This window comes from Seriola dumerili, unplaced genomic scaffold (assembly GCF_002260705.1).
Source record: "Seriola dumerili isolate Sdu_G_001 unplaced genomic scaffold, Sdu_1.0 BDQW01000025.1, whole genome shotgun sequence".
NCBI classification, from domain to species: domain Eukaryota; kingdom Metazoa; phylum Chordata; class Actinopteri; order Carangiformes; family Carangidae; genus Seriola; species Seriola dumerili.
In genome coordinates, this window is record NW_019174280.1 from 13,222,521 (window position 1) to 13,249,018 (window position 26,498).

Genomic DNA, 26,498 nt, shown 5'->3' on the forward strand with positions numbered 1-26,498 from the left:
ATGACATAACGTTGGGAGTCTAACACACTTGGCAGAATCTCTTTGGAAAGATATTCATCTTAACAGTAATTTGCCTGTTTGATAAACTGGGAGTGAATGTAGCTCTGTGAACTTAATATCTAAACTTTGACATCTTAAATTCCTCATACTATAAAATGAACTCTGTTAGCAAAAGAGAAATGTTTTGTTTATGTGTTCTCTGAATTTCAACATTTCACTCGTAAAAAAACATCCCCTTTTTTTCCAGTTCTTTCTGTCACTCCGTCTCCATCACCTCAGCACCTCTGGTTGTTTTTAGGCTGGGTCGCATTTCCCTCCCCAGCACCGCTAACCACCGAGGGATGGTTAGCGTTTGGAGTTCTGGGTACATCCATGGACCAAACCCTTTTTCCAGATAGACCATTAAATCAAGTTTTCAAGTCAAATGGAGACAGCTCTGGTTGATGAATTTAGTGCAAGACATGGAAAGAAAAAGAGATTACAACCACAGCAAGACTTGGTGAAACATTAGAGTCCAGTATTTTGGTCACTGGTGAAAATCTCAAAAATTTCAAAACTGAAATTGCCAGCTAAAGCCGACATTAACCCAAAAACTCTTGGCAGGAATGCTTTATATTACGGTTCCATAACTTCACACAAATCTCCTAATTATTTCCAGGTACAGGGAAAATTGAGACTTTGTTGAGTTATATGCCTCTAAGTAATTAATTCCAATTAACGGTTATACAGCAGTTTATCTAAACAAAAGTGTCAACTTTATAAAAATCAAGTTCCCAATAATTAATTTACACTGAATTAATATTTACATGGGTGTAAATTGAGCTTGTCTGTCAAGGAAAGTCCCATTTCCCAGTTATTTGGTACCAGATTGCCCGGAAAGATAAATCATTATGCTATAAGCTGTTTAACTGACTTTTATACATTCTTGGGACTGTCAAAAGATTCTGCACACACTGAATAGCTTCTAAGACAAAGCCCACACATCTGTGTGAGACTCCCAGCAGTGTTTGCAAGTGCTATTGATCTAGGTCTGTTAGTCTACAATCTCATTGCTACTGTCTGTATTTAAACTGCATGATGGAAAGTGTTGCATATTTTGATGTGGAATTTTAAGGCCCATAGGGGACAATTTGGCAGCAACCTTGTTTGTCATAGAGTTCATGTTATGATCTGCAGCTTCCCACAATATCATTGGATATCTGTAACAGAGAGCAACCGCTCACTGTGTGGACTGCCAGCATATGCAAAAACAGGGAATGGTGAGAAAGTCAAGGAGGAACCTTGTGGGGTATGATGTTAGGAATGATCTCACCTGAAATATAAATCTAACAATGTCAACTGATTGTACTAAAGTTTTTTTTTGGGGGGATTTTTTTTTTTACTTTTCTACATCTGGACTTTTGAAAAGGTCTGAATTGCTGCAAATTACCTTTCTTCCAAAAAGTACACACATCTGTTTTGAGACATAGTTGTTGCATAAAGTGATACCACAGCACTTCTTGAAACTAGAAACTGATCGTGCAACTAGTAGTAACTTACATTTTAGGGTTAAATGAAGACACATATAATGTATCTAAAATGTATAAAGCAATCATTTAAGTAAGGTTCACTAAATCAGTATCTAATAGTGAATTGCTGTTTGAAAACCCTGCATTTTAAAATGTGCTTTGTCCTACTAATAGCATAAAATTACTATAGTGTCTGTTTTGTTTTTCCTTTTACTTTGTTCATTATTGAAGTTCTTCTGTTTCATTATGCTTTGAAAAACATCTTGTAACTTGTTTTTAGAAGGGCCCTACATTGTATTTTTGTTTAATATTAAAACTGAAAATAAAACTGAGACTGCTTACAGTGTCATAATATTCAGGTTCAGTATGTCTGTGCCTTGTTAAGGCCAAAATTACCAAAATATCATCAACAGAAGATTTAGTTTTGAGAGGTGAGATAATAATCATTTTTGTCATGTTGGAATAATAATGTTTTTCACTGATTTTTCAGTAGGCTAAAAGCAAACAATGATGTTAGGAGGTGATCATCCTCAATCTGGACTGTCTAGTAATTGATACAAGTTGATCGGTGACTCACTGGATGTGAGACAGAATGAGTCACCGAGTTCAAGCCCTCTGTGGCTTTAAGTCTGTATCCTGGAGACATACTGTACTTTCTAAAACAGAAAATACATCAATAAAAGTTACATTAACATAATTTATATTTAATACACGTTATACTTGTTTGATTTATCTTATGTCTATATCATAAATAAGAGTAGGCCTATATCCAACTGTAATTCCTGGTGATTTTATTCCAATCTTTATCAGTCAGTAGCAGTAGCTTTATAGCTCACCAGTATGCAGAATGTGTCTAATAAAATAAATCTATATAATCATGTATATCACAGTGACTCATTCATAAGCACACACTGAGTGAGTCATCTATCAATCAGTTACACCAGCTTCTCTCTCTCTCTCTCTCTCTCTCTCTCTCTCTCTCTCTGTTGTTTCTTTTTATCGCATTACAGAGCATGCCCAGTCACAGTGTGACTCAACCAGCTGAGAGATGATGCTGCTGCTGCTGCTGCTGCTGCTACAGGACAACACCATCAGATCAAAGTATGCTGCCTTCAATGTCCAAAGCTACTGGGTTACATTTTATTTCAGTATATAAACACTTGATAAATGCTTAAAACATATGTTATTCTAGTTGTAAGTAAATAAGGTGTTTATTACTATTGTTTTTGTATTTGTCAACAGCCCCTCATATAAAGGATGCATTAAATAGCATATTAATAGTTAATGCATTCTTGATAACACAGTATACCATTGTTGACATCATTATACATAATGATGTATGAATAAATCCTTACAGTTATATTAGCCACTTACTTGGAGAAAGCCTGGGAGAAGAAAAAACTGTGGAACAGTGAACAGGCCATTTGGAAATTTATTTTTCAAAGTGCAAACAATGGACCAGATGTTTGGGCCAGATGTTTGGCATTACACAGAAATAAAACTAAAACTAAACTAAATTAAACTATGAGCATATCATTAGTTTTGCATAAACCAAAGTATCTGACAAACTTAAAACTTTGACCTGATAATGGTGCTATGATGACAGGTCTGGAGATGACAGTTAACTTAATTCGTCCTGAGGGGAACGTGAATGTCTGTGCCAATAATTCACCCAATAGTTTTTGAGAGATTTCATGTTCATAGTGGCACTAGAAGAAAAGTCAGATGATGATCAAAGTGCGTAGGACACATCATCTGGGGACCATGAATGTAAAGTAACATTTTATTTATTTAGTGCCAAATCATAACAGAAGTTATGACAATGTGCCAAATTTCATGGTAATCCGGTTGGATTAGTTGCTGTGTTATTTCAGTTTGGACCAAAGTGACTGATCAAAAGACATTGTCATCACTAGAGCCATTTTGCTTTTATAAATGTACTGGACACTCATAAAGCCGTTGTATTCATTATTACAAGTGTTTAATATTATGTTTTCAAGCATTCATTATCTGTTTATACACCAGTTGCAGATGCTTCATATGAGGAGCTGTTGACAAATACATGTCATTATATTATCTTAAAACTACACTGCAGCATGTTGTACTGTAATATAAATTATATTACAGTCCATACCCACCCATAGTCCACATTCAGGTGTTACATACTGATTAGAGTTCTTCACAGGACTGTACAAACTAGGCTTGATTGACATCTCCCTTATTCTAATGTTAATTTTGTTGCACCCATTAAGCCTGAACAGTTTACACCTGCTATCATTCCTACTGGTACAGAGTTTTGTTACATCAAATAATTCCCAGTGTAGCTCAGCCTAGTTTTACGGTGACTAGAGGTGTAATCAGGCACAGTCATTAAAAACCTGTGTGGGTGTTTATATTCTGCTTATAAATTTTAAATAGTGGGTGTACAAAAAAACAGCTGTATGTAATATTATGATTCAGACTGGAATTGAACAGCAACTACAACAGGTTTGTCATCACCAATGAAGTCTCATGACAACATTGACCCCATTTAAGCAGAGGAGAAAAACCAATCATGTTATATATTAAATATTTTCACCTCAGACTTCATGTAAAAAAGATTTTGCTGTACGTTAATCATCATTTGAGCTCTGTTGCCGTGCAAGAATGTATATTCACAGAGGTCTTAATTAGCATAATATAGTATTAAACACGGAGTCCTGGTCATGCATTTTTACCAGTAGATTATACAATCACAGATGTTGGGAATCACAGCAGGAGCCAACATAAACTGTATAGAAAGAGTGAGAGAGAACTCTGTGACAGACGGCGAAAACACTCATCATTTGAGGTCATTTCCTCTCTGTGCTGGAGATAAAAACTCACAGCGCCCGTTATAGCCTATACAACATGTGTTTATCCATTCTTTCATATTCAGTAAAAAAAAATGCATTTCAGGATTAGCTGGCAGTTGTCTTGACATGCTCCATAAACAAAAACATCCACAAGAAGTCAGACACAAAGCTCATGTGTTTATTTCTGGGATTTTTAGTTCAGTTTGAACCTGACGGCAAAGCTTCACTCACTGTCATGAGAATTGAAATGTCTGTTGAATAGAGAAAATAATTTGTTAATACATTAGGATGCTGGCCAACAATTCACTAAGATCGTTTATTGTCTCTTTAAATAATCATTTCATGACATAATTCTCATATTTTTAATTCTTTAATTGAGGAAATTAAACTTTACCAACATGTGTTAGAGCATGTGATCTCGGGTGGGATGACCCATTGACAAGCAGCAGTCTGCTGGTGAGTTGGTTGTTTGGCCACAAACTCATGCTGTGCTGCCAAACACTGTTCAAACCTACATAGCTTTATATTAAACTGTAGTGTAGATGCCAAAGTTTCAAAAAATACCAAATGTCAGATGACATTTTGGGGAAATGGATATAAAATGATGCACGCAACATCAGTTTGATGGAATGCTGCATGCTTAAAAACACATGGATTCTTGGGTACATGCAACTTCATATGCACAGTACACAAGGTCATAGAGTGGAATCCATAAAGGTACTTAAGGGGAAATAAAACTGGAGAACTGGATATTAAGTTAGTTTTGTACCATGTTATTGTGCTGATACCAGATCAGACACGTCTAACACGGAGCATGGCTATAATTCTGAACACTCTCATCTGTAAAGTCCTAACTGCACAAAACCTGTGTGAGCCTCAGCCTCAGCTCACATGCCATAAAACATTGATATGATTCATCTTCATGTCAGTTTCTGGGCAATTGTTTCCAAATGTTTCTTAAAGCGCCATTATAACATTCCTATTGTTATAAAAAATATACATAAAAATAACATTTTTTTTTCCAATATCAGCCTATACACTTGATCGATTAAGTTTTAGTGATAAGACCCCTCTTAAGCTTTCAATTAACCTACACTTAATTAACCTTCTACATAGTTATGGAAGTGTTTAACAAAGGGCAGGGTTGACTTTCATTAATCAATGTTGCCTCATTTTTGTCAAGTACACTGTTCCCCACCTTGCAGCTTGAGCACTACGGTCATCTTATCAGACCTCTATCTGACAGGTGGTGTTTCTTTTATCCAAAGTGTTTTCACCCACAGGACTGCAGCTGACTGGGTGTTGTGCAATGTTCTGTTCTGCATGACAAACTCAGGGAAAGCAGCCATATCTGAAATACATGAACTGGTGAATTTGGCCGCAACGTCTACACCAATCAGACCCGGAGATTTAAACGGATTTAAAGGATACTGTCCATTCAAATCTGAGAAACATGACCCTCTTGAACTTAATCTTTCATTTAGACATGACTCGTGTCTAGTGACGTTGAACTGGTTGCATTGATTGCAATATGTGTGTGTGTGTGTGTTTGTAACACCTGCTCTTGTTCACTAAAGAAAGGTCAGAGTGCAACCCCTAATGGCTCTACTGCTGTGCTGCTTATTCCCTTAAGAGGTGGTCAGTTCTTCAAGCTGAGCCTCCTACTCAAGAGATGGAGTCCAATCTACACCCACACAGACACACAGACACACAGACACCCACCCACAGACACACGACGACCCACACCCGACACTCACGACACACACACACACACACACACACACACACACACACACACACACACACACACACACACACACACACACACACACACACACACACACACACACACACACTTACTTCACCATCATCACCACTTCCACCAATACAACACACCCATCTATCTTCCTCCCCATCTTCTTAAATAACCAATCAAGACCGCTATTTAATCACTCATGTCCACACTTAATGGGTCCTGCTAGATTAATGGAGGCAAAGCATACCAACATACATCAGATGCATCTGGGAAAACAAGTAAAACAAGTTGCGGTACCACATCCTGTCAACTCTCTACAGTGATAAAAAAAGTTTAAAAATGGATTTAAAAAAAAAAAAAAAACTTCAGCGTGATATGAGGAAAATCTCTCAAAGCACAGATCTTATGGAGAGCAGCACCTGTCTCATGTCATTTAGCCCGTACTGCCCTCTAGTGGTGTACTAGCACTTATTTAAACCACAGAGAAAACACTATATTATAATGTATAGGTCAATAGTATTGACCTGTACATTTTACCTCAGCAGTCATACTTGAAATGACACTGTTCTTAAAAATTCAGCTGACTGAACTTGACTTTTCCAGACGTACTGTGTAGCTGTTTCAGTGTATATTTCCTAAGCAGCTATTGTGTGTTCCTGAATGTTGTGTATTATAATTTTATCATGCATTTTGCCTTGCTTAAATGTTTGCCAATTTAAAAAGTTTGCAAAAAATATTTTCTTAAAATGCACCATTGGTCCTGTCCTCATACATATCTCCATATTGTATATTCTAGATTATAGAGCCAAACCATGACAAATTTAATAAACAGATAATCTAAGACATGTGCTTTTCCTACTATGACAAGTTAAACTGTCACCTGGTAGAAGTGAAGCGGTCAAACTTGCCTTGCACAAAGAGGTTAGCCCAGTATTACAGCCCAGTAACCCGCACCCCCAACCACACCCAGCAGGAAGCTGTTAGAGAAGTTCAGCCTATTCTATATTTTGTTACTGTGAATTAATGTAGTTGCAGCAAGATTCAAGAGCAACCTACTTTACATTACTTTACCTAACACAAGCAAGGCAAGTCAGATAAAAGTAATTCAAAAATGATTTATCTTTTTTTTGTACATTTTAACTCACTTTAAAACAACTTTAATTAGAAAACAGTAACTGTCCTTTGGTCCTCGTAAACCTCATAGTGTACAGCGAATTCAGCAGCACCATCCAACAGCCGTCACAAGAAACAAGACATCCAGTCCTGACATCAACGGACAATCCTTTATACAGTCTCAAGAAGGAATCTGCCTTCCACCTCCAAAATTCAGGATTAGCAAAGGAGAGATTCTCAAGCTCCTCTCAGTAAAGTCCATTTACGGACAAAAGCAGAGGGATCAGTCACTCTTCTCTCTCTTCTCTCTGCGGGCCTTTCGCTTCAACTGGAGGGTCTTCAGCTCAGTCATAGTGGAAAAGGTCCTGTACACCCACACCATCTGTAATTATGTAACACACACAAACATACACATGAACAGATGTTATGTGTGGCATACCTGCTGTTGAATAGTGCATATAATATTTGTTTTGATCTGACAAGATGGAAAATAAACAGTAAAACTTACCACAATGATGACTGTATTGAGCAGAAGAGGAATCGAGTAAACCAAAGATATGAACATGCCCTTGGAATCAAAGTACTGGAAATTGGAAAAAGACCTGTAAACAGCAATAAGAGTTAATGAATATTTGTTGAATACAGCATGTGTAAACAAATATATATATATATATGTGTGTGTGTGTTTGTGTGTGAACAAAGCAAGCACAGCTTCTATACACACATTATTTCAAACATTTTCCTAAAATACTGCTGAACAATGGTCTTACCTCCAGTTCATAGCTGCCAGTTCATTCAGATATTCAGCACTATACACCATGCCAACTGTGGAGAGAAGTCATGTCAGTCTGGGAACACTGAGAAGTTGGATCATATCATCATGCACACTCAGCATCAGGTCTCATTTACCACTGTTTATTAGCTCTTGTGGTGACTGATCCAAACAAGATATACAGGACGCACTGTTACAAATTCAGTTAACTGCTGTTTTTTATCTGTTTGTTATGTCTGGTTTTTAAAAAAAAAAACTTTTTTTTTTTTTCTTTTTTTTTTAAAGCTTTATATTTTCATCCTCATTATTTCTCTAAAATCAATGAGAGAAAATATCTGTAAAATCTCTGTGGACATCGTAGTATCGAGTACATATGCAAAATTACCATTAAAATAACACAAACAGCTATGCACTGGTGGTCTATCTAAATATCACTTGAAACTGGCATAAAAGAAAAATGTGTTTCTGTGTTTTAGTTAGTAGGTCTCTCTGAAAGCATATGCCAAATTTGATAAGTAGCATCTAATTCAAATTAATTGATTTGCAAATGCATTTCTTTTATGCATTTTAGTGTAGGCTAGCATACTGTATGTAGCTTTCTACATGTGCATAGTACAATGAAATTCTTAATCTGCAAAACCTCATCATCAATCACCAATCATTACATACTGTAAGTAGAAGACACAGGACATGAATAACAAAATGCAACGACACTGCAAGAAAAATATATGTTGCCATGTCAACATGAAAACTCTGCAGATGAAAAGTGAGTGCAAAGAGTCTGTGCAAATGACAAAGTCTAATAATGTCTAATGATGGTATTGTCAATCAGCAGTTTATATTGGTAAACGTACCCATGAGCAGGAAGTGACAGATCTGAGCTCTGTAGAACCTGCAGGTCACCACCGTCAGAAACAAACACACAACATGAAACACCAACAGCCCGATAAGCCAAGGCTCCGACCATTGCACCTACAAACAGTAAAAAAACAGCAACACAGTCAGTAGCTGTTAGAAGAAGTGTTTACTGTTACTGTTCCATGAAATAAAACGCTACAGACGTCTACCTCTTCTAAAAACCAACGGGGGTCGATCTGCTAGCTGTGGGAGCTAACGCTACGCTTCGGGTCATATCTTGCTAGCCCTTAGAATCAATGATTAAACTTTCTACTTACAGACATGAGAAACGTCCATATTGACGTGATTCGTAAGTTGCTGAAGCCGTCGACGGGGATGGAGCTAATATTTTCTGCTTTCAGGTCCGTCATCTTCAGAAAACACTGAACTGACGGCTGACTGTACTTCAGCTCAGCTCTCAGGTAAACAAGACAAGACTGCGGAAGTAGCTCTTCTGTCGCAGTCGAAATACGTCAGCAAGAACACGACTCTACATTTTTATTTTCATCACAGAGACAAACGGGTCTCAAACTACAATAACATAGTTAACTAAAATGCTTATTTAATATTCATTTTACAAAGTCTACTGTTCATTTAAAATCATAAAGAAAGCCTTGAAAAAATTGCTTAGCATTTGACCATTTTTCTTTATGAATATGATATTTTTCAACTAAAATGCACAAATGAACTACATATAATAGGTCTTCTATCTTTTATGTCGTCTTAAAGATAAAACAACATTATAGATTTTTCTTACATTTATAACAATCCCAGGTGTCTGTCTCTAAATATGTCGAAAACATCCTGGACTAAACATAGTAAATGAATAAGCGGGTGATTATTTCCTAATCCAGTCCACAACAATCACACCTGCGATCCAAATTAATTTGAAATCTTTCAAGTATGGACTGATCTTGTCTGTGTGTTTGACATCTTGTTTTTTATTTTTTTTTATAAAGCTACAGTATTCCAAATTAGCTTTGTTCTGCAGCACATTTTACATTATACTCCAAATTAGTATTATCATCACATACAATATCTTTACAACTCAACAAGCTCTCAGATGTACAAAATCACTCGAATCACTTGGAACCTCACTATTATTTATATTCTGAACAGAGAACCCTCTTAAACTTGCAGTCCACAGTAATTTAGCCATAATCATCATTATCCAGTCATTTGAAGTCTGTTGTTCATCTCAATGCCTTGTTTTGACAGTTTGAGAATTGAGAAATACTCTTGAGATGAGATCAGTGGTTCAGTTGTTCCACTCTGAGAGGAGGGGCAGGGGGTGGCCTGGTTTGTTTCTCACTGTGTGCGCCCACATCCTTTCAGCCTTGGTGCTTCACTGATGATCATTTCAGTCTTTTCTGCCTGTAAACCCCTTTAAGCAGTATCTGCCCCGATTCACTTCATCTGCAGCTACAGTAAATACTCCAACATAGCCCTTCCTGTTGTGCTGTAGATGCCACGTTAACACATTATCCCTCTGCACACATGCAAACACCAACTAGATGCTTAGTAAAAAAATAAAAATAAAAACATTCTCTAAATGAAAAAAGGCACATGCATTTTTCAGTATCTAAGCTAGCGGAGCACAGAGCAATTTTACAGCCTCTGTCTCTAATAATATGATATTAAAAATGCATTCTTTCTGCAAATATGGTTAAAAATTGGGCCATAGTATATATATCATGACCACACATTATGATCATCAACAACTTTAAGATTTCAATATCAACAATTAATAAGATCAGAAATATGTCTTTTATTCACAGAAGACATTTTAATATATCACAGCAGGAAAAGCACAGGTGTGAAACAGTTTAATAGAAATGAGCCATCCTTAGTGTTATGGGTAACACCTGTCCTATTCCTACTATGGCAAGTCAAAATGTCTGCAGTGAAAAAGCCCTATTTTGCAAAGAAATACCTTTATAACATATTTGTATACATCAAAATCAACATATGAGTACATTTTTTGATTAAATCTTGTGGAGACATGTAAAAAAAAAATTGAATTTCAAATACACAAACATTATAAATATCAAAAGGCTTTGGCCAGTGTCCTTGTTTACACTTGTAAAGAAAGTGGAGGAGATTCATGCAGATCAGCTCAGGTCCTGTTTCTGCCTGGGTGAAAGTCAGGGACAAAAGTAGCTGCCACCGTGATTGGAGTAGAGTAGCCCAGGGCAAAATGGTATAGGCCAAGCATTAGACACTTCCAGGTGGAGCGCAGTGTCTTGCCAACATTCTGAAAGACAACCAAACAGCCTTAGATTAATTATGAATTCTGTAGATTTTAACAGTAATTATTACAAATCTGTTCAGTCATTCAGTGCAGGATGTAAATTAACATGGATCAAAGCTGAGTCACCAAGTGTGTTTTGCACCAGATGTGATCATTTACTTTTCAAAACTCGCACACAATCATGTCATAATCATTTTTATTCATATAATATTCAAGTGATAAATAATGCTCCAAAGCTTTTTCAATGATTGTAACAGAATTAGGTCAAAGAAATATTTTTTCATGATTTGACCGGACATGATCTGAGACAGAATCAGTTCAAATCAGTTCAAAGTAAAGCCTGCATATTTAATAGTTTTAGAACAATAGCACAGCAGGGGGAGAGGTACAGTCTGTCTTTAACCCTAAGATGTAAATAAGGAGTCCCGTGAACACTATTGTCTCCTGTGCTCTCGGAACAGGAAAGGGCTGTCCGGCTGAAGCGGATACAGGAAGTCAGGTGTTTTAGAAAAATAAAGCAGAAACAATCCCACTTCCTCAATACAGTATGTAAATATGACTCTGTGCACCACTTGAACTGATTTATTTAAACTGATTACTGAACCAACTATAATGCTAATTTGAAACAGGATACTGTATATAGGCATAATAAGAGCTTTGAAAAAAAGCTAGTAAGTGGACCTTGAGTTAAGAATATTTTGAAAAAATATTTCAAAGTCAAGAATGAACTTTAACACTCAAGTGTCAATAGCAGCCTGTCGCTCTTTTATGATTTGTTTACCTGAAATTCTTCAGCGTGTTTTCACAGATTTATGTAGGCCACGACTGACTGATGAGAATCTGGTAATGTCCAGTATAAACACACGTGCCTGGACACTGATAAACGTACTGTAGTAATGTTGTTTGAGGTCACATTCCATGAGCTATTTCCTTATATATCTCACGTGTGTATGGGTTATAAAGCAGTTCATCCGGTAAACATGTTGTCAAGGGGACCCACCTGCTCATGACAGTAATTACCCGAAAATGATGATTAACTTTCAGTAATTTATCTTGATCACTTTAGATAAAGCTTTGTATCTGAATTATTTTGAATCAGCAGTTTCAGTGGCCCAGTAGCTTTGCAGTTTTTCAATAATTAACAGTGTATGCAGTGTGTCATTTCAATGAGGCTGATTGATGTCATATTTAAAAAACAAGAAAAAACAACAACTGCAGTACATAGTTCAACTTACCCTCAATGAAACTGCAAGAAAAGACACACGTTTCAGTTAAAAACTTTAAAAGTCTCATCTCGTCAGGATCATATTATCACAAGTATCACAATATTATATTCACTGAATATTAAGCATTTCAAACAAAATCAATGAAATAAGCAGTGCAGAGAAAAACCTTGTTTATTTTTTCTACTTTTATATTTAAATACAATCGTACTTCCTTTATCTGTGGATAATATGACTCACCAGTGGAACTGAATATTATTCCTATACACCCATGTGGATATGCATCAGTTTGGCAGTTGAGTCTAATACCAAACTAGTATAATATAAATAGTATAAATATAGTTAATGATTAACAGCAGCAGTTTATGATTTGTTTACCTGACTTTTAACAGCATTTATTCACAAGGAAATCTGATAAACTGATAAAGATTCTGTTAGTGTTCGATATAAACACTTAATGTTGTTTGAGGTCACACAATGAGCCATTTCCTTATCAATCACGTGGGTGTATGGGTTACAACAGAAACTGTGTTGTAAACAGACCACTGATGTTCACAGAGGAATCACCTTATACCCTACAGACTTTATTATATTTCATCTTAATCAATAGAAGAAGTGATCAGGTAAAGCTGGATCACAAACATACGTCCAGGTACAGTGTAAAGTGATCGGTGCAGGAAAGAGTTAGGACAGTCCAGGAAACTGGAAAGCACCTTTGAGTAGCACTGTGTTGACCTCTGTCTCCTCTGCCATGCACCAGCAGACAGAGACCAGAGATGTGACACATATGAATCGCTGGCTTTAGTCTGGCTGGGTCAACATGAGCCCAGAATTTAGGCCAGCAGTCCAAGATGGTGCTGGGTTGCCAAAAAGAACAAAGCTGTAATATTTGTGATAATTGGGATAGACTGGGATAGAAGCCGATCATGTGTAATTTTAGGTTAATGACTTTTTGGTGATCTTTGAACTCTAAAACTGTTGTGAAAATAAATACATTTGATCAGTAATTACCTCAATAATCAGAAACCTAAGCCTGATTTTTATGGGAAAATTGAGATGATTATGCAATTAGAGCACAGAACTCAGAACCAAAACAGTACATGTGTGTGAATCACATTTTTCAGGATAATTTATAGCATGGTGGTGACTGACAGTTTTGCAGTTTTCCCAGTAATTAAGAATCTATTAAACAATTTGAGGCTGATTAATGCCATATTAAAAACAATTGTGATTCACATTTTAACTTACCCAGGTCGAAGCTACAAAGAAAAGACAAAAGGTCAGGGGATGTTGGATTTTCATAAGGCTACTACCATACCATCAGAATGCGCACACTGCATTTGCAAGTTCATAGTTATTGGTAATGAACATTTTAAGAAAAATGTGAAAAAGGAACACCAACCTTCTTTACTTTTTTGTATTTTTCTTTCTTCTTTTTCTTCTTCTCTTCCTCTGTCTTGACTTGTGCCTCATCATCCGTCAGTGGCTCATACCTCTCTGACAGAAAGGCAAAGTGTATTTCTCTGTGGCTCTTCTCATTTTGTCTGCTGTTGTCTTCCACTGGCTGGTTGTCATTGCAGTCAGGGTTCTCCTCACTCTCTGGGGGATCCATACAGTCCACATGTCGCTGATACTTTGTTGCTCCTATACTCAGAGTCTCACCTGACGCTGCTGCTGAATTTCTGTTGAAGAACCTAGATGGAAGAGATTTAGGCTTCATGTTACCTGCTTGTTGCAGTTCTCAGGGATGTAATGAAAAAATGCCACTTTCCTCAGGAGGTTAGGTATGTTGTCAACAGACATTATGTGCATGAGTGGAAGTGCATTCCAGTGGACCGCCTTGTGTGGGAGATTTGGCACAGAGCCCTTAAAGGTGCAAATCCTTCCTCCTCACTAAACTGACCCTAATAGGTCTCAGGGTTTCAGGTTGAATGTTTTTATGCAGATGTAAATCAAATCAACTTTTAACCTACTATAAATGGAAGAATCTCTTTCTGTTTGTCTATTGATTTTCTCGATCAACGTTCATCCGACCGTCCTCAAATTTTACAGTTGCATCGCTGAGGATCCGAAGAAGTGCAGTGTCAAATGAGAAGTTATTTGGATGATGCTTTTGAGAAATCTGCAAGTTGGGTTAATGCAGGTCAAGCAATCAGCCCCATACCAGCATGCACATTTTGAATGGGCACTGCACTAGCGTACAGTAAATGTTACACACAATAGTCAGGTCCCCATATGGATATTAAAACAAGTTTTGCTGGCTGTAATTATTCTTAAGTGTAAGTGACAAAGTCCACACTCCTTTCTGTTTCCACAAATAACTTTTCCCTGTTAAGCTTCAGTGTAAGAATAGTAACAAAAATTTCGACGGACATTAAAAGTATGAAAGCTGGGGTGGGAAATGGATTCTATTTTGGGATATTTTTACTATTGTGATGTAAATAACCAGATGGAAATGGCTGCTTTTATCCAGTGCTATGGATTCAACACCTCTCAATCAAGGTGGCTTGTTCTAAGGTGATAATACAAGTAATAATCTCAGTGGTATATTTGTATAACACCTTAGAGCAATAAAGGAAGCCATCCTTTATTGCTCTAAGGGGTGTTGTTTTTTTACAATCTTGAAATGCACCTTCTCCCACTTCAGTGTCCTATATCTGGATCTGTCTGCTGTTGGACTGCACCTTTATTGTAAAAAACAAGTACTGGCATATGATTGGCTAACTTACAATTAAGAGCCATGTTTCCATGGTCAGCAACACCTTCCAACCAGTGGCATCAAATGACAAAAAAATAACTCAGAATTTGTGGTTTTCTAACAATGTTGTGGAGCAAGCAATGAGAAGGTAAAGGGTTTTTACAGATGGCACAGAATCTCAGCTCGGCTACAGGTCTGCATAGGTATGAATACAGGTATGAATTTTCTCAGCAAAATGTACTTGTTACTCAGGAAGCCATCCAAAAGGCAAACATTTTCTGATGGATTTAATGAACATAACTAGACTAGATAGCTTTGTGTAAGTGATGAATTTAGATGTCTATCTGACCAGTCATCTTTACTGTGTCCTGTGACATTTTGGTCAAAAAGAAAAGAAAAACATGAATTATAGCAATTTTATTTAGAAACACACAATGGAGAATCTAAATTATCATGCACTCAAGTCAAAAGTGGAAAAACTCTCCACTACAATCCAGCCTTAGTCCTGAAATATATTTCCATGCATAAAAAAAACTCACAACACTGCATGTGTCGACTAACTTGTTTGGTTTAATGAATAACACTTAACCAACATAACAGTTTTCATTTAAGCCATTTAAGTTATTTTGACAAAGGCTATAAAAATGCTTTCCCCCCTGTACAAACCCCTCAATCTAATTCAATTACATCTTACAAAACATTTAAAACGCTACCCCTGAAACACAGCTTGAACAGTTATACAGAAGTAAACTCTCTTCCGACTCCAGCCTGTCCTGGTACCATACTTATGGAGGGTCTTAGCACCTGCTGGTGGTCTCATCACCTCATTTGATGATAAATTCAGCTAGCAATACTACTGGTCCTCGTCTTGACCTCTTTGCGTGTTGTTTTGGCCCCGGTCAGGATCTTTCAGTCGCAGGATGCGGATGATTTCGCTCATGGGAAGATTACTGAGAAACAAAAAACAGGAGAAAAACAACAAAAATAACAATGTGGTTGTATCTTTGAGGTTAAGAGGAAACCATGCAGTGGACTAAAAATCACATTTATTAATCCTGAACAGATTAGTTTAGCATAACTCATTCACTAATTTAATATACAGTCACTAAGTCAATAAATCACTATCTGGGTGGTCAAACAGCTTTAATATACAAATATATAAACAAACTGATGCATCAGTGGTTACACACATGGTCTGTGGGGTGAGGAAAATGAATTGTCTGTAGCGTTGACCAGCAGCCACCTTCAGCATCATGTCCATTGAAATCCTCCTGTTCACCATGTCCTAATTGAACAAAACAAAACCCAAGGTTCATGTTATATTTTGATAAGTGAGGCTAAACACAGTGAGAGGACAGTTCTTCAATTGTCAAGGACCTTGCATATGAACTTTCTCATAACTTCCCCTTTAGAGATCATTTCACTCCACAGTTTAGGCATTTCATATCCAGACATACTTCACAATACCAATAAGAACAATCTCTGATTACCATGTAAACATCAAACTCGTCGAGGCAGCGGAAAGGCGCCTCTGTGATGGCCCAAAGAGAGAGCACAAAGCAAACAGTGGAGAAGGAGCGCTCGCCTCCAGACAGAGTGCGCATGTCGCTCAAGTGAGCCTTGTTTCCTTGGCCTGGCTGCACCTACACAGCAGTGGATGAGAAGTCAATGTTGTACAAGAAAGCTTTGTTGTCAGCATTTCACTTGACACCACCTGGTAAAAAGCTGTAGCTGTCATGTCTCATTTTATTATGAGTAGCAATAATTAATGAAAAAATTCAGTGTGCTGTAATTTAGACTTTAACTTTGCTGCTATATCGTTTAGTCGGTTTTCTAATAGCTGCCTCTCACAGTCCAGGTTACAAGTTCATTTGAACTGAACCCAGGAATGTGCATTCTGACCTTCAGTTCACTGGCGTTACACAATCCACCCAAAAAAACTTTTTTAATTTTTAGAGGGAAAATGAGGCTTAATGTGTTGTCCAACTAATGAAGCACATGTTCCTCTTACTGTGATGGAGAGGGTTTCATTCTTGTGGTCAAAGGTCATACTTCCAGTGTAGCCTCTCTGGGCCAGCATGCTGTCAAAGTAGTATTTACACCGGGCCGAGAGGAACCTAAGACAGCGAGAGATGCAGAGAAAAGGGATCAAATGGACGAGAAGGGAAGGGAGGGCATAACAAAAACAGAATAAACGGGGGGGGGGGGGGGTTTCAGCCAAGGGTTTATTTTTTTGATTTGACAACTTGCCTCCTGAGCTCAGCGTAAACCTGGAGTCTGTGGTTCATAACACTGTCGAGGCTTTTGATGAAGGTGTTGAGGTTCTTCATTTGCTGTGCAAGGTTTTTGTAGTTCTCCAGAGCTTCATGGTACTGCCTGGGGGGGGGGGGGTATCATCGTAGTGTCAATGAAAGGAAAACTTAGCTGCACTTCGATTATGACGCTACATGGTCATGGTTATTTTACTATCATTTATCACAGGGGTTGAGGTAACATACCTCACAACCTCCTCGCGGTCCCCCTGTTGTTCCCGCTGGGTAGAGATCTTAACCTTGAGACGGTTGATTTCACTATCGAGACTCCTGGCTGTCCGACGCACTTCTACGCGCTCAGGACAGATCTCTGTAGCCTTGGACACAGACGTCTGAACCCGAGAGCAAAGCAAACCATCAATTTCTGACACAAAACTACAAGGTGCAAAATCTACGGCATTAATAAATTGATGACTCCTGTCTCATGTCACCCCACACATCAACGTAAGGCATACCTGAAGTTCCTGATCCTTGCTGTCAAGGTTGGCTTTGAGGGTCTGGATGTTGCGAAGATGGGTGCTGCGCTTCTCGTCATAGTGTTTCTTGTGATGCTTGCACTTCATCACCTCCTGGTCAGCCTTACTCAGCTCCTCCTGTAGCAGGACAAGCAAAACAACAAATCACCACATATGCTAGTTGATGAAGTCTGGTCACATGCTCAAAGACTCCGATTTTAACTTTCTAACTCTTCTTCTTCCTCTAACTCCCTTCTAATTCCATAATGAGCACAATAAGACAACGGTGCTAATCTGAGTATTTCTTTAGATTGATCAGGTATTACATTACCTTGATCGAGTCAGCTTCCTCAGCGACAGTGTTGATCTGCTCTTTGTGCTGCTTGTACTCCCGCTCTGCCTTATCATAGGAGGCCTTAAGGTCGGCCATCTGAAGTCGTGCGTCGTCGCACTCAGTACGCTTGGACGAAAACTTGGAAACAATCTCCTGAAGATCCTCCTCCTGTAGTAGAGTGGTAACAAATCACAACTATTCAGATTTTTTTTTTAAATAACATTTGAATGCATTGTATTGTATTGATGTGTTCTGCACAAACCAGGGGCTTGAGGTCCTCTGACTGAGGCTCTTCCACATTCTGCAGGTCTGTCAGCTCCAGCTGTAGTTTCATGGCCTTATCCTAAATCAATTACACAAACGTCATTGGTGAATTCACCGTGTCAACATTTCATAATATCCCTGGTTCAGAGAGAGAGAGATGAATACTGATTTGTAAGAGGTAAAAATCTTTACTTTGGTAGTCTTCTGCTCTATGTGAGCTCTTCTCAGCAGCCCTTCATTCTGTTTGATGTCTTCATCTAATTTTCTCATCTGTTGCTCGAAGCGGTTTGCCTGAGCTTTCTGGTTCTCTATCTCCCTATGCAAATGCCTGAGAGGACGGAGAGTGAACAAGAGAGGGGATAACAGACGGAGTGACAGAGATAGAGAAGGTAGTAGGATAGAAGACAAGAGCACAGGTTTATACAACCACTCACTGTTGCAATACATATTCATTTTTTTTCAACTGTTTTATTGTTTCAAGATATACTCAGGATTGCTTGTATCAAACACGGTACCACCACACCACAATGTCAGCAGAGGGTGCCCCTGGTGGCCAGAGGTACCCAGGAGTGAAGTAATAAAGTCTTAACTTCAAATAGACACACACCTAATCTCCTCCTCAACATCTCCCGTGAGGTAGTTGGCTCTGGTCTGCTCAGCAGTGTAATTACGGTTATTGAAGATCTGGTCTCCCTCCTTAGAGAAAGCCTGGACACAGTTCTGAGGAGGGTTTCTGCCCTGCATCACTCTCCGAGCTTCTGTGCGATTCTACACATACACGCGCAACAAAAACAAAATCCCTGTTAATACACCACACCTATAGAACACTAAAAACAAAAGCTGTGGTTAAACATGTCTCTTAAATGCAACATCTGCTATCATAAGTGTTAAATATGAGGACTGGGTTTTAAGAGATATGATTAAATGGATTACATGATCAGATCATGGATGAATTTACACACCTATAAAAACAAGTAAACCGGTTCATTATCATATTCAAAAGACTTGTCCTTGCCGAGATTTCACATCTGCTTAAAATACATGGCTACATAGCTTATGATGTTACTGGGACTTTTCTTGTGAAGAACCTGCTTGTTACCTTAATGAGTAGAATGCTCTCTATACCCCTTTGATCAATCAAGCAGTTGGCCACAACTGGGTCCTCAATCTCTAGAGCTTGAAGCACGGAGGGGTATTCAGGGTGATTCACGGCCCTGACAGACAAAACAGACCAAGGTCACTTTATTGTAACTCTTCAGATATACTTGCACTGTTAAAGTGATATTTCACACAAAATGTATATGTATCACAGACTTAATCTCACCTGCGGTCATCCTGAATTAATATGTACACTCAGTACAGTAGTACAGTACAGTAACAATGCGTCACAGCAGAATAAAAGCATCAAAAACACCCTGACATTTCTCAAACCAGCATGATAAATTTCTGTATTGTATTGTGAGTTTCAAACTGTCATAGCTGCCATAGCAACAAACATGGCTGAATATAATGCTCTGCCATTCGGTCTTTCATTTATAGGCCTGTCATAGTCATCAGGAACCTGTGTAAACTTTGTAATAGTGAAAACAACTTATCACTGGTGTAATTACTTGACCAATGTTATCATTCTCTGTGGAGAAAGCCCTAAAGCCTCATGCTTTCTTTCCAGTCAATGTACTGCTAAACTTTAAACGAGCTTTTAATAAATGTCTCTGTGAATAATGTGCATGTCCTCACTTTTTTCTTGTATCATGGATTCTTGGGAGGAACTGGCTGGTAATGATGGTAGGTCTGCGGCCTCCGGGGAACACTCTGGCCATGAGGCCCTGCAGCACCTTCTCGTCCTCGTGGTTGTCACAGGTGAAGGCCTGCAGCTGACCTTTAAGACAAACTTCTATAGCCAGGGCCAGCTCTGGGTCCTTTGGGCTAATAAGGTAACCTGTAAAAGGAAAGGAAATATAAGAAGAAACGACAAAGTTAGTAGTGTATTTTTGTCACTTTCAGAAGGACAAAATGACATCTTCTGGATCTTAAACCTGAGTAAAACAAGGGTCTAACATTGCTCAGCTTCCCACTGAAGCAAGAAAATATCTCCCTCTTTTGTTAATATTCCTATCACTTTATAGTAGACATGGCTCTCACAGTCATTTATTTATACTTAATTATTTACCAAGAAGTCATAAAACAGCAGAGTAAAATAGTTAACATGGAATACACAGAAGACACAGAGTCACAGCCATAAATTCTGCTCTTCTCAGTCTTATAGATTCCCACTGAAGGATATTAAGGGGAATATGTTCTACAATATTCTATTTAGATAACTTTGCCTGCACTGCTAGACAAAAATATGTAACCTTGGCTGTTTCATTACTCTGTTTGGTGTTCTTAATTTTTGAAAACCAGAATACAAATAAACTTGACAGTGGCTGTATAAACCAGAATATCCCTTGTTGTGTTTACTTAGAGACAGATCTCTCCTGCCACCATAAATGTCCAAACAAGAATTTGAACTTGGACCGCTTGCTCTGTGATTAGATATTTAAAACAGGCACTCATTTTCAACATTCATTAATCAGGCTTTGCTCTCTGCCAGTGACAAAGACAATTAATTACTGAGCAAGTTTTGTGAGGCTTGGTCTCATTTTAAATATCTATAAATAAAGCGAGTACATATTCTTACTAGTGTTACTGTAAAAATGTGCTGCCCCATTTGTGTGATATTATAGTCGTTATTCAAAGGGTTCACAAATGGACACCGATTCTCACCCAGAGGTCCTCGGGGTTTGTGCTTGAACTGGCCTCTTTTGTGAGCTTCCTGGATGGCAGTGAGGAGTGCTGGCATGTGTTCTCCAAAACGCCGCAGCCGATTGGAACGACTGCTCTCCATAGTCTGCAAGTTCCTTCTATTGACTTCGATGGACTTCCTGAGCACTTCCTGCTCTCTCCTGAAGACAGAAGGAGGTAGGCTTTATTATGTTAGAAGATAATTATATTTTAATGATTGCCCTATTTGCTATTTTTAATTTGGACTGCTGAGAAGATTCTTTAGGGAATTGCTGCCTACCTGGACTATAAGACAGGAGAATCCCAAATTCAGTTTTATTTGCATATTAACTCACTGGTAGAATTAATTAGAGGAGTTGACAGAACAGAAGCACTGAGGGATGGATTCACATAAAATTGTTTTGTGAACAATTTTCTTGCCCCAGTTTATGATTTGTACACGATTAACTGTTTTTTTGTCCAATTTCTATTTCCTTACCTCATCTTTCCTTGTTCTTCCTTGGCACGGCTAGAGGCGTTCTGATACTGGTCAATCTGCTGGCCCAGAGTGGAAATCTGGTGCGTCATGTTCTCCAGCTCGGCCTGGATCTGCTCCATACGCTCCGTCCTGGCCTGACTCTCTGCTCCTGTTGTCTGACTGATGCTAGAGAGATTTAAATAAAAATGTGACAACAAATATTAGAAGGAGGAAAAGCATAGAATTAAAACATATATCAGCTTGCATGCAACACATGAAAACAGGATGAAGTCGTACCTAAGTTTGAGATCATTTATCCTAGAGGACAACTGAACCTTGTCCTTTTCCAGGTCTCTAAGGTTAGCTTTGCATCGGTGGACAGTGACCTAGAGTGCACACATAAATGAAGAGCAGAAACAATGACAGAGTTGCAAACCAAGTGTCACTATGATAACAATAAAAGATAAAAAGTTAGACGGAGACAGATTTTTCTTTTGTAGACACCGTCGCTCAAAAATATTAGGTTTACCTGGATTACATTACTCAACTGTAGTTGTTAGCAACTGAAACTGCAAACTGATGTGGCTGATAACAAGAAGTGAGGCAGTGCAAGAGATAAGTATCATTACAGACAAATCGTAAGAACCTGACCTCACTGGTCTTGAGAAGAGTATTGCGTCTCTGGGCCTCAGCCTTGAGTTCAGCACATTTGGGCTGGAGCTCCTGGACTTGCTGGGTGATCCCCTCCAACTGTTCCTGGATCTGCTTGTACTTCTTCTCAGCCTCCTCCACCTTGTTCTGCGTGATAACATAAAAACAGATCAGTGAAGTAGGGGGTTAAAGGCTATACATGTGCCAATTATGGTGTGAGCTATCAAACAAAAGTAGTAGTTCTTTATTTACTAGTAATTGTAGGTTATACTAAAAATGCACACTTAATGATTCTGGTGTTATCTTTAAAAAATGAAAAATATTTGTGATGATGAGAATCAAACATATGCTGCTTGAACCCTTGATTTTATGGTGAATACTAAAGAAGTGTTATACCTTCCATTCGTCCACCTTCTCATCATACTTCTCAGTGGACTGTCTGTCTGACCGCAGCTTCTCCTTCATCGGCTCCAACTCCTTCTCCATCTCTGTCACCTGTACAATTTTACACAGGCACTCGCAGCCATTAATATTTAGATGAATCATCTTTTAAATAATTTTTGCACTAATCCGACATCACTGAGACAGAGAAAAAAAAAAAAAAGGCAAAATGATCTTACTAAAGCCCAGGCCATCTGCTTCTGCAACTCCTCCAGTTTGGTATGCATTTCATCAAGTGATGATAGGTTCTTGTAACGGTCCTCTTTCTCCAGGTATTTCCGCTTCAAGTCTTTCAAGCACTGTAACAGTCACAAAAACATACATGGTCAAATAAAACTAGCTAGGTTGTCTAGCTAAACTACTGAATTAATAATTAAAAATTACAAATTCTATCCACAATGATGCCTAAGCATGTATTCATTAAACTCTTAAACTTATAGTATTAATATAGTTAAAGTGAAAATGTTAGGCAGACTAATTCTTACTTCACTATGTTGCCCCACTTTATCCTCTGTGACATGCTTGGTGGTTTTGATGTAGACGAAGTCCTCTCTCATCTGGTCCAGTTGTGTAGCTTTCATGAAAAACTGAGCAGAAGGAATGAAAATTAAAAAAAAACAAAGTTCACAAGAACATCAGATTCTCACTTAAAAATGTAGTCATATGTAATTACTAGACAAACCTTATACTTGTCCCCCTCTCCTTTAGAGTGTAGGAAGTATTTGCTCATCTCTTGAGTCAGAACTGACACAGGATTATTGACCTTTGGATGAAAACAATTGAACAATGACCCCTTCTCACCAACACAGAAACACAGGTTTATTCCACATGGTTTCATTTTGTCATAATAAAGTTTAAACAACATTGTACTGAACAAGACTTGCATTGCTCATACCTGAATATTAAAGTTATCCAGGATGGACAGGAGCTCTTCCTTTTTGGTTGAAACAATTTGACCTACAAGAGGAGAAAAAAAGCTTATGAATCCTTAACACTTTATGAGAATTATTCAGCGAGCGAATGGAAGTGTTACACTTGCACACTAATATTGCAAACTTTGTCTTGTCCTTTTATTCCTTTTATACTCTTACTCTTCAGCAGTGTTTTGTAATTGTGAAATAAATTAAATAAATGAAACTCCTTTTTGTTGTTTGTTAAAAGATGTTCAACCTTAAATTTACTTGGTGGAAATATGAAACTGTATTTTGTTGTACCAAGTTATAGCAGTGTTCTCTTCACAAAATACTGTAAATGAGAAATCCATAAACTTTCATGGTCTTTACCTGATTTGCTCCTCAGTTTATAGGTTCTCAACCCTTCACGTGTTATTCTCAGATCTACAATGATGGCTGCACCGTACACCTCAGGTTTGTAAGCATCCCGTCCTTTGTTACGCAGGGTAATCGATACATCAGCTGAGCTGCGGAAACACAGGTGACACAGTGACATACTTTAAATCTGTTGAGCGTTACTACACATCATACAATTTCACATTTATGATGGGATATGAGAGTCCTACACACTCTAAAGACAACAGATGCAGTCAATTTTATAGTGCCTTCTTTTCCTAAGAATAGTCAGTGTGCCGCGCCCAACATTGTAAACAAGGAAGTTGGGAGTTTGAGTGGAAAGAACCACAAGGACATATTCGTAGAATAATAACTGACACAACGTTTACCTTTCACCTTCTTTCACAAAACCCTTGAGGGATGATCCTCTGTTTGTGGCCTGCGCATTCCCACCTAAAGCAACTATGAGAGCTGTCAGGACGGCACTCTTTCCACCTGTCACACAAGCAGTTTGTAAAAAAAAAAAAGAAAATGTAACCAGTGTAATAAACAGAAGAACTAAATGGAAGATAAGACAGACACAAAACAGAGGGTATCACAGCAAAATGGTAATCTGTAGTAAAACCTGTAGTATACCTAAATTTACATAAATACATGATTTAGGTTTAAGCTGACATGATCATTCAAAATAAATGCACTTGCACAACTTAAAACTGCAGATACAAGAGGTCAAGCACAGATCACATCAATTAATAATGGCTATTTACAGATACACTTGTGAATTTAATGGCCACAGAGCAGCACATATTAAACAAATATGAATGAAGAAAACATTTAACAATCAAGAATCACAAAACAAAACCAAAACCAATATTTCATTCTTCATTTTTGTTCACTGTGGAATTAATGAGACGAAACTCACACTGTGGGTAATAACTAATTAGTTAATTCTATCAGTGCTCATCTCTTAGAATCTTGGTAACATGGGTCTGAGATAAATGTGAAACTACTAAAAAATTTTTTGTGAGGAGAGATCGTTTCTGCTTCCTGGTAAATAGAAAAAATAGGTAAAAGAGGTATGATCATTTCAACCTCCTACATAACAAGTTAGGTTATATTTGGGCATCAGTTGCCATTGTAACAGACAATTCTGCAAAACCTAGTTTCTGGGGTGGCAAACAAGGATTTCTCTTATTTTCAGTTCAAAACATCTAGATACCTTGCCAATTCTCTTTACTGGAATACCACACTTGTTAAATTGTTTCACTTACTTCCATTGTTGCCGACGACGAAGTTGACATTGGAACCAAAAGTGAACGGGCCGAGGAGTGAGTGGCACATGAAGTTTTTCAACGTGATGCTCTCCACAATCCCTGCATCACTCACCACCTCACCAGCACTTTGCAACTAGACAGAAGTTATTGCTGTCACTTCACTCCCATGCATGCAACATATGGAGTATGATACAAACGTAATAAAGCTACACTGCTCTTATTTTTTTCTCATGAAATAAGGAAAAGAAGAAAAAGGAAACAAAAAAATTATAAAATGTCTTTATAGAGACGAAAACTTGAATGCTTACAGCCTGACAGTGAGTGAACATACATGTACCTGTTTCATTAGAGGATCATCCTGGTCACCATCAGCGGCATCTTTATCTTCCTCTTCCTCCGCTTGCTCAGGTCTGACCCGTTTGTTGGGGTTCTCACTGACAGAGCTGCTTTTTCTTTTAGACATCTTCACCAATCCACTTTTCGGGAGAAAGGAAAGTGAAAGAAAACACACACTATATAACTAGCACAGACTCATGTTAGTTGATAGTTCAACTTCAAAAGGCGAGTCTCATTCTCCGTGTAAGACACTATAGTCACATTTTTTGGCTTTGTTAACCGGCGTAACGTCTTTCGGGGACCTTAATGTGATTGAGACTTAGTAATAGTAGTAGTGGCTGCAAGTTAAGTTAAAGAAAACAACAATAGTAGGTTAGCTACGTTGCAGAACTAGCTTAGCAGGCTAACTAACGCAACACGCTAAACAGAAAGTTACTATATAGCCGGAGAGCAGCTGAGTATTTTGTGGCAGGTTTTGCGTCGTTTTAAGAAACTGAGAGGAGTGATATCATATGGTTATGGTGTCACTACTTACCTTCTTTACAGCAGTCAGGCACAACAGCTGACGATGGGAAGGACCACTGGATTTTTCATCGAATTCGCGCTCACTATTCCCCTGGAAATCTCGCGCGAATAAACGAGATGAATGTTTTACTTAATTATTTATTTATGTATTTATTTATTTAAAAGTTAGACTTTTTATATATGTAGTAAACATTAATGAATGTAATCACTGTTTGTCTAATATATATATGAAAATGAATGAAAATGAAATAACCAATCGATCTTAGCCGTTTCATGTGTACTTTTGAACGCTTGCTAATAACTGAACTGTGAAATGTGTGGACT

At 38.0% G+C, this 26,498-nt stretch overlaps 3 protein-coding genes across 4 annotated transcripts; all 3 read right to left on the reverse strand.

Annotated features, from left to right (window-relative positions):
- Positions 1–7,193: 7,193 nt before the first annotated feature.
- tmem18 (transmembrane protein 18) lies at positions 7,194–9,317 on the reverse strand. Its single transcript, XM_022770393.1, has 5 exons — positions 9,159–9,317; positions 8,838–8,955; positions 7,982–8,036; positions 7,720–7,813; positions 7,194–7,593 (listed from the first exon to the last, which is right to left on the reverse strand). Exons 1-5 carry the CDS (start codon positions 9,249–9,251, stop codon positions 7,495–7,497), a joined length of 459 nt encoding a protein of 152 aa, XP_022626114.1. The 5' UTR covers positions 9,252–9,317; the 3' UTR covers positions 7,194–7,494.
- A 489-nt stretch (positions 9,318–9,806) lies between these two features.
- On the reverse strand, positions 9,807–14,146 carry LOC111216301 (uncharacterized protein C1orf115-like). 2 transcript variants are annotated; one of them, XM_022737789.1, is made up of 4 exons: positions 13,757–14,146; positions 13,603–13,613; positions 12,367–12,377; positions 9,807–11,134 (listed from the first exon to the last, which is right to left on the reverse strand). In XM_022737789.1, exons 1-4 carry the CDS (start codon positions 14,072–14,074, stop codon positions 11,025–11,027), a joined length of 450 nt encoding a protein of 149 aa, XP_022593510.1. In that variant the 5' UTR covers positions 14,075–14,146; the 3' UTR covers positions 9,807–11,024. The 2 variants fall into 2 exon arrangements, with proteins under 2 accessions (XP_022593510.1, XP_022593509.1); XM_022737788.1 differs by lacking the exons at positions 12,367–12,377; positions 13,603–13,613.
- Positions 14,147–15,494: 1,348 nt separating this feature from the next.
- On the reverse strand, positions 15,495–26,253 carry LOC111239753 (structural maintenance of chromosomes protein 6-like). Its single transcript, XM_022769662.1, has 27 exons — positions 26,185–26,253; positions 25,651–25,789; positions 25,311–25,446; positions 24,429–24,534; positions 24,034–24,170; positions 23,646–23,707; positions 23,433–23,513; positions 23,236–23,337; positions 22,930–23,049; positions 22,706–22,804; positions 22,310–22,456; positions 21,956–22,044; positions 21,680–21,844; positions 21,184–21,362; positions 20,155–20,356; positions 19,517–19,631; positions 19,025–19,185; positions 18,610–18,745; positions 18,416–18,496; positions 18,151–18,321; positions 17,820–17,957; positions 17,551–17,696; positions 17,303–17,428; positions 17,064–17,169; positions 16,543–16,695; positions 16,243–16,337; positions 15,495–16,002 (listed from the first exon to the last, which is right to left on the reverse strand). The coding sequence occupies exons 2-27, from the start codon at positions 25,774–25,776 to the stop codon at positions 15,906–15,908; spliced, it is 3,276 nt and encodes a 1,091-aa protein (XP_022625383.1). The 5' UTR covers positions 25,777–25,789; positions 26,185–26,253; the 3' UTR covers positions 15,495–15,905.
- Positions 26,254–26,498: the final 245 nt, after the last annotated feature.

Coding starts and splice junctions, on each gene's coding strand:
- LOC111216301 (XM_022737788.1), bottom strand. CDS start 14,074: ATGAAGCCTAAATCTCTTCCATCTAGGTTCTTCAACAGAAATTCAGCA. Junction 11,135..13,756: donor AATACAAAAAAGTAAAGAAG/GTTGGTGTTCCT, acceptor GTTGTCTTTCAG/AATGTTGGCAAGACACTGCG.
- LOC111239753 (XM_022769662.1), bottom strand. CDS start 25,776: ATGTCTAAAAGAAAAAGCAGCTCTGTCAGTGAGAACCCCAACAAACGG. Junction 24,171..24,428: donor TTTGTGAAAGAAGGTGAAAG/GTAAACGTTGTG, acceptor GTGTTTCCGCAG/CTCAGCTGATGTATCGATTA. Junction 18,322..18,415: donor CAGAGGACCTCAAGCCCCTG/GTTTGTGCAGAA, acceptor ACTCTACTACAG/GAGGAGGATCTTCAGGAGAT.
- tmem18 (XM_022770393.1), bottom strand. CDS start 9,251: ATGACGGACCTGAAAGCAGAAAATATTAGCTCCATCCCCGTCGACGGC. Junction 8,037..8,837: donor CTGTCACTTCCTGCTCATGG/GTACGTTTACCA, acceptor TTCTCTCCACAG/TTGGCATGGTGTATAGTGCT. Junction 7,814..7,981: donor CTGGCAGCTATGAACTGGAG/GTAAGACCATTG, acceptor TGCTGTTTACAG/GTCTTTTTCCAATTTCCAGT.